The sequence below is a fragment of the Vanacampus margaritifer genome, chromosome 13, assembly GCF_051991255.1.
Source record: "Vanacampus margaritifer isolate UIUO_Vmar chromosome 13, RoL_Vmar_1.0, whole genome shotgun sequence".
Classification (NCBI taxonomy): domain Eukaryota; kingdom Metazoa; phylum Chordata; class Actinopteri; order Syngnathiformes; family Syngnathidae; genus Vanacampus; species Vanacampus margaritifer.
In genome coordinates this window covers 11,234,405-11,244,233 of record NC_135444.1, presented here as the reverse complement: position 1 = coordinate 11,244,233, position 9,829 = coordinate 11,234,405, and the positions used below count along the sequence as shown (strand labels likewise).

General features: G+C 40.8%; 1 protein-coding gene across 2 annotated transcripts; it reads right to left on the bottom strand.

The window, feature by feature from the left end:
* Window positions 1-827: 827 nt before the first annotated feature.
* On the bottom strand, window positions 828-8,557 carry lpar3 (lysophosphatidic acid receptor 3). Of its 2 annotated transcripts, none has more exons than XM_077585049.1 (3): window positions 8,298-8,557; window positions 6,295-7,040; window positions 828-2,267 (listed from the first exon to the last, which is right to left on the bottom strand). In XM_077585049.1, the coding sequence occupies exons 2-3, from the start codon at window positions 7,034-7,036 to the stop codon at window positions 1,939-1,941; spliced, it is 1,071 nt and encodes a 356-aa protein (XP_077441175.1). In that variant the 5' UTR covers window positions 7,037-7,040; window positions 8,298-8,557; the 3' UTR covers window positions 828-1,938. The 2 variants fall into 2 exon arrangements, with proteins under 2 accessions (XP_077441175.1, XP_077441176.1); XM_077585050.1 differs by having other exon boundaries at window positions 8,177-8,315.
* Between the last annotated feature and the right edge of the window lie 1,272 nt (window positions 8,558-9,829).

Sequence of the window (9,829 nt, the reverse complement as noted above, 5' to 3'; positions counted from 1 at the left end):
AGTTTTCTTTTCAATATGTTCTCTGCAGCCCCACTAGTCTAAACACGCTGTGGAATATGAATAAAGCAAAATAAATAAATAATAATAATCCACTCGCTTTTATCAATCTCACAGGCCGGCCATTGTGTCACTTGCTGTTGACTGAAAATGACATCATAGTTGCTCATGTAACAACCAATCACGGCTCAGTTTGCAAATGCTACATGACCAAACTCAGAAAACAGGTGAGCTGTTACTGGCCTCATACCAGGATGGACACCCTACTCTAATCTGGGAAAGGTAAAAAAAAACAACAACACCCACACACCCCATATTGACCACAAATCCTGGGTGAGCCTCCATGTTTGTTTCGAAAAACTGATGTGAATTTTGGTGTGACTCTAAATTTTCTTTTCATGATTTCACCATTGAACGACGGTCCCGCTATACTAGGTGTTTCAATTTCCTGCTCTGGGGGCCATTTGGGGCCCGCAGAATGATATTTTGCGGCCCTTGACACCAAAGTTGAATGTGTGTGTGTGTTTGAAAGCACTTATTGGCTACCATAGCTTAGACTCATGACAGCTTTTGGCCAAACCCAGTACCAGTCGTGTCTTTTTCAAAACCTGGCGTGAAGAGAAAGGTTGGCAACGAGAGCAGCCAATTTTAAGAAAATCAGGAGATGGATCTTTTTTCTGGAAACACTTGAAGTTTGAACCTCCCTTTTTTTGTTGTTGAATACTTGATGCGGCCCAGACAGACCATCTCCAGTGGCCCCCATAGAAGTTGAGTTTGAGACTCCTGCTATACAATAATTCAGTCACAAAAAAAACAAGCTCGGTCAAAGATGTTCTTATGTTTGTCTTTTATAAAATTCAAACTTCCAATATCATTTTCTACTCATGCATTCTGCGTGACGCGCTATACACAAACAAGTTGACACTTCAAAGGAAAAACATGAAATCGTTTTTTGTGAGGCCAACATGAAGAACTGTCATAGTCCGCGTCTGCGGGCCGAGTTATTTATAGCACAAGCGTGTGGGAAGGAGTGATGTCGTCTACGTCAGTCATATCCTCCTTTTGCTTCCTGCATGTAAACTATTGTGTGACAAACCTCCAGCAGGAATCCAGTGAGTTGCGACTTTTTTTTTTTTTTCTTAACAAGCCTCTTGCCTTTTGTTTCACCGGAGCAGCAGCAGCCATTAAAAGGAGCTGCAGCGGATGTGGGGAAAATGCTACAGGGAGAACAAGTTTGCCGCAATCAGCAGCGGTAAGTTTGAGTGACTATTATCTTTGGCCGCGGGCAAAGATTGCAAATGGAGGCGAGGCTACGCTTGAAATTATTCCGCCCCATTTTAGAAGCGTGTAATGACAACCTATGGTGAAAATGTGTTACCTGACACTTGATTAGATCCAAATATGAAAAGATACAAGTTTAAAAAGACAACAGATGTGTGGTTGACATTGACAGAGGTCATTTTAAAAAGTTTGTAAATAAAAATTGCCGTCACATGAACGTATGGCAAGTGTACCTAATGTAGTGGCCAGAGAGTGTATGGTTGCAGTATGTAATAGAACAATGGCGGTTTGCAGAGCTACAGTACAGTTAAGAAAACACTCCTCCTCACAAACGAGACCGTAGCGTCACCCGTGGCATATTCACTTATTTGGATGTCAGAGGGAAAAAAAAAGTGGACCAGGTTGTCCTTCCTATTGTTTCTTTTCAGTCGTAAATACAGAAACAGGAAGAAGACTGGAATCTCCCTTGAGAGATTGTTTTCAAAATGATGACATTCCGACAAGTGGGAACAAGTGTTGTGTGTCCGGGTCCAGCTTTTGACTAACGCCGGTGCTGGTACTCCTCTCCAGACAACATTTTTCTTTGAAGATAAACCGTTGACTCCAGTGGCCGCATTATCTTCACGAAGTGAGCAGACATTCTTCAAACAAATCCCGCTCTCAGGTCTGGAAGATCTCCTGATTTGCGTTTTTGGTCTCTTCGGACGGAGGCTGGCTGTTGCCCGTGTCCTGGGTGGAGCTCAGCGGCCGGGCGTTGGCTCGGGTGGAGCGCTGCCGCCGAGTGCCGTTGCCGATGCACCGCAGGAGGTTCTTGAAGGTGGTCCACATCTCCTCGTCCTTGTAGGAGTAAATGCACGGGTTCATGACGGAGTTGAGCACGGCCAGGAGCAGAAGCCAGCGCTTGAGTTTCATGACGTTGCAGCTGGTGCAGTTGAGGCCGTCCAGCAGCAGAACCACCAGGCCGGGAGTCCAGCAGATCACAAAGGCTCCTGCAAGCACAAATTGATCGGAGCAAAACGTTACGCTTGGTCCCGTAGTACGTTGACTTCCTTTGGTAAGATGACAGGTGATTTGTTTACCATCCGGTCATTTTCACCTGGCAACTGGTTGTTTCACCATGACAACATCAATGAGCAGCAATTTTCTATAGTTAAAAGGGAAGTCACCCCCTTCCCCCCCCCAAAAAAAAATATTGTGTTACAGGAATATGAGTTAAGCAGCAAAATCCAGTTGTTTTTATCCATCTCAGAAGGCGGCCATTTTGCCACTTGCCTGAAAATGACATCACAGTTGCTCAGGTTTCAGGTAACAACCAATCACAGCCAAGGTTATTTTAGTTAACTAAAACTAACGAAAGAACTAACACTAAAATCTGTTAACGAAATAAAATTTAAATGAGAATACTTTTGAAAAGACGAAAACTAACTGAAACTACGTTTTATGTTTACAAAACTAACTAAAACTAACTCTAATTATAGCAAAAATGTCCTTCGTTTTAGTCTTTGGTGATAAATTTAATGCATGAGTCTTTGTGTATGATTTTAAATGTGATTTTAAGTAGATTTATTTTTATATTAACCAGAATACGGACATTTGAAAGTGTGCCACACAAAAGTGACGTCATCTAGCAGTAGCCAATAGAAAAGCACTTTCAGATGACGTTGCTCCCATTTAAAAAAAAAATAACTAAAACTAATACTGAACTAAAACTAAGCATTTATGAAATAACTAAAACTAATATAAACTAACAGAACCATCTTAAAAACTAATTAAAACTAAATTTAAAAACCAAAACTAAAAACTGAATAAAAACTAACTAAAATGAAAAATTCCACAACTATAATAACTCTGAACACAGCTCAGCTTCAGAAAACAGGTGAGCTGTGATTGGTTGTTGCCTAACCCTGAGCAACTGTGATGTCATCTTAAGTCGACAGCGAGTGGCAAAATGGCCGCCCCCTGAGATGGATTAAAAACGTGCAATGTGTACCACAATAGCAAATCTATGAAATGTTACATAAAAACAAAATATAGTCCTCTTAAATATACAAAAATAATAACATTAAAGGTAAACTCAATCCCAAAATTTTCTTTACAATAGGTTCTATGCACTCTCACTATTCTAAACTCTGATTAATATTGCGTTTGTATGAATATGAATTAAGTAGCAAAATCCACCTAGCGTAATTCTTATCGAGGGCGGCCATTTTGTCACTTACTGTCGACTGGAAATGACATCACAGTTGCTCAGGGGTCAGGCAACAACCAGTCACGGTTCAGCTTGCAAATGTCACATGACCAAACCTGTGATGTCATTTGCAGTCGACAGCAAGTGGCAAAATGGCCGCCCCTGTATAAAAAATGGATGGATTTTGCTGCTTAATTCATATTGCGCATAGAATATATTGTGAAGAAAAAGTTGAATTATAAATGGTTCATGAATGAGATATTTTGATAAATACTGTATGACTAACAACTGCACCTTGCACTGACTGTGTGTTATTGCGCTAAAATACTCTTCGCGCGACAGCCACTCGGAAACGTGAGCTCCAGAAATACTGATTGTTTACTTACGGGCTCACATCAGCAGCTGTGCTTATCCTGGCTGAACTCCATGATGTGATTTTGCTTGAGTAGTGAAACCAGTTTACTGTTGCCACCTTTAGCGCTAGCGTACACGTTTGTTCGGGGTTAATCGAGAGGGAATGTGTGTTGTGACTTTCGGATGCCCTTTTTTTTTTCCAGGTCCAAGTGCCAATATTCTTATTCCTATTCCTAACAATAATACATAAATATTGCAATTATTAAATGTTTTTTATATGGTTTAGCTTGCATTGGGTATATCAAAATCTGTGAAAAGTAGTTAAGATGATCTTGCATTGGCAGATATATGATATATATATTGGATTTGAGTTGACACATTTCGGAATTGTGCCACTTGACATTTAAAAAGGAAAAAGAAAGAAATCAAGATTGGTCCACCTCAACCATGCAGTGTAAATCCAGCCCAACATGCCCGGGCACACAACAGGGCGGCTTAAAGGGATTTTTGGCACTCAAGGAAACCACAAGCTTCAACTTGTCTCCAGCAGCAATGAGTCTTCACCTTCTACATGTCCACAGACAAAACAAAGTCTTTCTTCCCTGGGACACCATCATGTTTTCCTATCATGGCTTCAACAATTTTCTTAGTGACTAAATCGCTTCTTCGTTGTGCAAATCGACTTTCTTTTCTCTAATGTGAAGAGATGCCATGTTGCGCAATCATTCATTCTGACTGGACCCCAAAAGCATGCAGACACCTCGGAACGGGTTTGTCCAGTTTCCTCTTCCAGCCAGCAAACTGGAGGAGTTAACAGTTTAACTGCCTGACATTAAGCATCCCCTTGAACCCGGCTGTGTACTTTTCATAACGCGACGTCACCTTGTCTGCACTTCCACGAGTCGAAGTGCATTTGAAGCGAAAGGTCACATGACTAGCAATGCAGAAACGTCCAAATATGAAGACATTTCAACGGCAGGCTTATTTGTAAGGCCTTGCAATGCAAACTGTCTCCGAGCCAGCGGTCATGTGCGGAGCGTGTGTTTGTCTTATGTTTTCCTGTTTTTCCTAGCTGGAGGAGGGGACACCAATTGAAGGTTGTGTGTTTAGTGGACAGCACGCCGCGCCTGCGGACGAGCGCGGTCTTTGCAGGATAAGATCATTACACAGCGCTTTGGAATACATCGTGTACACATAAAGTAAGCGAGTCATCTGGATGGACAAACAGGGCGTGTGTAGACAAAGAACAATGACATACGATATCCAGCAAGACTCCCATACTTATTATTATTTTTTTTTTTTATCTGGGTGGAGTGAAGGGATAAAAACATGCCTAAAAGGCAAAGTGTTTCAGTTCCGGTTTCACCTGGTTTGACGTTACGCCACTTTTAGGGACGGGCAGTGGATTCTTCTTTTATTATTGATGCAAATTAGGGGTGTTTAAAAAAATCGTTTCGACGATATATCGCGATATTACCGTGCACAATTCTCGTATAAATTCAATATGCCGCCAAAACGATTTTAAAACATCAATTTTTGATGGAAATATTCAACAAAACATCTTACTTGAGGTTAGCTTTTAAACCAAGAGTGTCATCTAAAGGAGCAAAAAAAATATATCACAGGTGCTTCATAAAGCTTCGTTTGTCTGTCTGCCTGTATGGTTAGCTGTTTAGCTAGCTAGCTAGCTGGCCCGTTTAAACCAAGAGTGCCATCTAGAGGAGCAAAAAAAATACCACAAGTGTTTCATGAAGCTTCATTTGTCTATCACTACTGATTAGTATTTTCAAAATTTTGAATAAAAAATAAATAAATTGCAATAATCGACTTATAGATTCGTATCATGTTTAATCAGTATCTAATTGAATTGTGACCTATGAATCGTGATGTGCCCGTCTATTTGTAGCAAAATCTATCCAAAAACATATAGTACAATTAAGAATAAATAATTAATTAATTTAGTATTTTTATAAATTAATTTAAAAAAATATATATATATATATATAAAAAAAAGAAAAAAAAGAGAGAACAATGATTATGACATGTCCAGAAAGAAGAAGAAAAAGAAAAAAGAAAAAATAATTTCTCATACAATGCATCACAAAAATAATGCACATTATAACCCAGACTGACTTATGTATGAAAATATTTTAAAATAGACCGGTTCATTGAGGGTCCAAAAATTAGGGTAAGTTCAAATAACTCAACTAACTTAAATTATGCTGATGACGACTGTTTTTCACTTTCAAAAAAGTTTGGCCTGTCCCTCAGAAAAGATATGTACTGTATATAGAGAGTATATGCAATCATAAAAAGTCAATGTTTTTTTGTTACTTTTTGTTCCTGTTATTAGGAAGTTATTCATCAATGACTGTGTTTCCTGGAGTCTGAGGTTAGCGAATAACACTAATGATGGACGTAGAAGAGCACGGTATGAATCATAACCACAAAAAAAAAAAGAGAGACATCCTTACCTAACACCACCATGACCGTTTTGATGAGCTTGATGGGCGTCTTCTTGCGGTTAATGGAGCCGCTGGTGTGCGGCGTGAGGAACGACGTCTTCTTCTTGACGTAGGCGTAGATCCTCATGTAAATGGCCACCATCACCAGAAAAACCACCAGGTTGGACACGGACCAGAAGATCAGGTAGCCCCTGCTGAAAAGGGGGGCCAGCTGGGAACAGTCGCTCAAATTGCAGATGCAGTTCCAACCCAGACTGGGCACGGCGCCCATGAAGATGGAGATGCCCCACACCAGCACGATGAGCAGCGTCACCCTCCTCTTGGTCAGGTTGCTGTGGACTTTAAAGTTCATGATGGAGATGTAACGCTCCAGCGCGATGACCAGCAGGTTGGCCAGCGAGGCGGACAGGCTGATGTCCAGAAGGCCTTGGCGGATGAAGTATCCTTTCACCGTCAGTCTCCGCGACACCTCACCTGTGTTGAACATGAGGTACACGTAGGCGATGCCCGCCAGGAAGTCCGAGGCGGCCAGGTTGGAGAGGAGATAGTAGAAGGGGTAGTGGAAGCGCTTGTTGGTGATGACAGCTGCGATGACCATGGCGTTGGAGAGCAGGATGAAGCAGCAAAAGAGCGAGCCCACCACTTGGACCAGAATGAGCTGGGTCTTGTCCCATTTGTCGTCGGCGCCGCTGTTGTTGTAGAAAAAGCTCATGGGCTCGTCGTAATGGCAGGTGAGGTTTTGCAGGGCCATTTTGCTACACAAAATAAAAACAGCGTCAAGATTTGGCATTCAATTGTACAATGACAATTATTAAAGGGACAGTGTGTAAAAATTTTGATTTTTTTTTTGCGTTCATTAAGAAAACACTATTAACTCATTCACTGCCATTGACAGCTATAGACGTCAAAATTCATTTGAACTACCCCTACTCACAATAACATCTAGATGTAACAGAACATGAGAACAACAGCTTTTAATAATCCAGAAAACAACATTTGATTTCACGATTTAGCAAATTTTCAACAATTAATTCGATTTTCAAAATGACGATTAATCAAATTACTTTGATTTTTCTTTTTGCCCAGCCCTAGTTTGTATCTTTAAAAATAAATAAATACAAATTTGTCACTCACTCCTATCACTATCCACCACTGTACTACGTGTAGCGTCCTTCCTGTCATTGGAAAACACTTTTCAGACACTTATTTTAAACAGCAGGAAAACAGTAAAAGACAAACAATGGCCACACTCACACATGGGGCCTGCCGCAGTTCACGCCCAGACAATGAAACACAGAGTTACGCGGCGCGCCATCCTAGCAGGCCCCACCCCTTAAAGGGACATGCATCTACAGCGTATAGTATTTTATACGTTTTATGCTTGCAGTTTTGTTTTTAAATGCAAAGCCCCGACAATAAATGCACAAACAGTTTGGCATATAGCTTTTCGAGCATGTATTTGATTAAGAATAAATTAATGGCAAGTCGGTTGAGCATTTGTTGAACAGCCTACCAGTGCACTGATTTTCTTGATAGTGAGGACAAGGATTGGAATATGGAATTAATGTTTGCCATAAAAACGTCTAACCGACTCTCTGTACATGACGGGACGGGTGCAGCAAAGTGTTCACTTACTTTGCTAATTATGAATATTTATCCTGAGGCACTTAATATGAAGTTCATTACGTTTTAAATACTTTTATGTTTAATGTCCTGGTAAAAAAAATTGTATTACATACAAAAAATACATGCACGCAATTTAAAACAAAAGAGCATTGACCTGACATTCATAAAAGCCTTATAGATTTGAAAAAGAAAAAGAAAAAAACATCCACGTAAGAGAGTCTAAAGTACAATTGTTGTCCAAACAAGTTCGACCAAACTTTACAACCTGTTCTGCTCAGCTTGTCAGCGGGGACAAAAGTAGCTCTGACTCGACTGGAGTGTCGACACAATAGTATTTAGAAAAAAGGAAAAAAAACGAAGGCGAAAAGTGAGCAAGGTGAGCGTACCTCAGGTAAAGGGCTGCGTCACAACACCGAGTGAGCGGGAAAGTTCCACCCCGAGGAAGCGACCATTTCCCCCCTCCAGTCCCTCCAGCCGAGCGCCCACGCAGCCGCGGACGGAGGGAGGCGACAGAGGCAAGTGAGCGAAGCGAAGTGAGGAAAGGCAGACGCGAGCTCGAGTCGAGCGTCCTGAGTGAGCCTTCGGAAAGATGACGCAGTGTGCCAAGTCAGTCCGCCGGCAACATGACTGAATTCCTCCGCGCCCCCTTCCGTGACAACGCGCGTGCGCACACTGTCTTAACGCGGGTAATTGTTTCAATTAAAAGTAAACTCAAACACCTTATAGCAGAGGTGGTTTTTAATTTAATTTAATTAACCACACTTTGTACTCAGGCGCGTAATTGAGGGACTTTACAGCCATTAAAACATTTACTGTAGCCAACATTTATTTGTGATTATATGATGTAAAGTTTTCCGAGCTACCATTGAACGCATCAAGACGAGACAGACGCACCGTGAACAAAATTATTCAAAGCAAACCAGCCTTCAAGTTCACTACAGAGTTAACAATGCTGCCAATTCATTACAGATTAACAGGCACGTTGACAGACATTTTTGAGAACAGGTGCTCTAGCCAGTATCATTTATAGAATAAAGAAAAACGCAGCAGACAATAGTTACATGTTTTTGTTATCACAACCAATACAGTTCTTTCCCATTACGGAACCCCTAAAGTGACATGGTAGGGAAAAAACCAACAACTTTGCGTTCCCTCGCAAAGATTGCGAGATAACGCAAAAAGTTATTTATTTATTTTATTTTGTTATTATTATTCTGTGAGGCGACGCGTTTTTGTTGTTTTTTTTTTACTTCCGGGTCATCTTCGGTGTGACCAAAAGCGACGAGGATGGAGCGTGTACAGCAGTGGGAAAGCTTAATTGAATTTTATTTCGAAATGGGTTTAAAATACAAATATATCAAATCTGTACTTGATATAAAGTACTGCTGGTCACCATCACATGACATACGGACGCCATCTTGTTACCCTGCTGAAACCGAGTTGGCTAAACGCTCTCTATCAACGGCTCTAACAAGTTGGTGTGCATACTGTCATCTAGTGGAAGAGCATTTAATGATTATGCCTGTCATGATACGTCGCTGGCATAGATGACAAACTATAAATTAAAATACTTATTTAAAGAATGAAAATACTCATCAGACCCCAGAAAGAATACAGTTCCACATTTGTTATATCCTCACAGCTGTTCTCGTAAACACGTGAGCATTTTTCAGAAAAAACTTAGAGCTAAAATTCTGAATGTGACCCAAATTTCCAGGACAAATACACCTTGAAAGTTACACAATTGTGATGTGGGATGGGGAAAGAGGGTGATGATGAACATGTGATTAATGGAACATGTGATGTTGACATTGTGACGCAAAGTGTAAGGACATTTTTGTTTTAGTTGACTAACAATAAAATATGAACAAAATGTACACCAGGATGTGGGTTTAGTCTTTATGTAAAGAGACTCGCC

Coding starts and splice junctions, on each gene's coding strand:
- lpar3 (XM_077585049.1), bottom strand. CDS start 7,036: ATGGCCCTGCAAAACCTCACCTGCCATTACGACGAGCCCATGAGCTTT. Junction 2,268..6,294: donor AACGGTCATGGTGGTGTTAG/GTAAGGATGTCT, acceptor TTGTGCTTGCAG/GAGCCTTTGTGATCTGCTGG.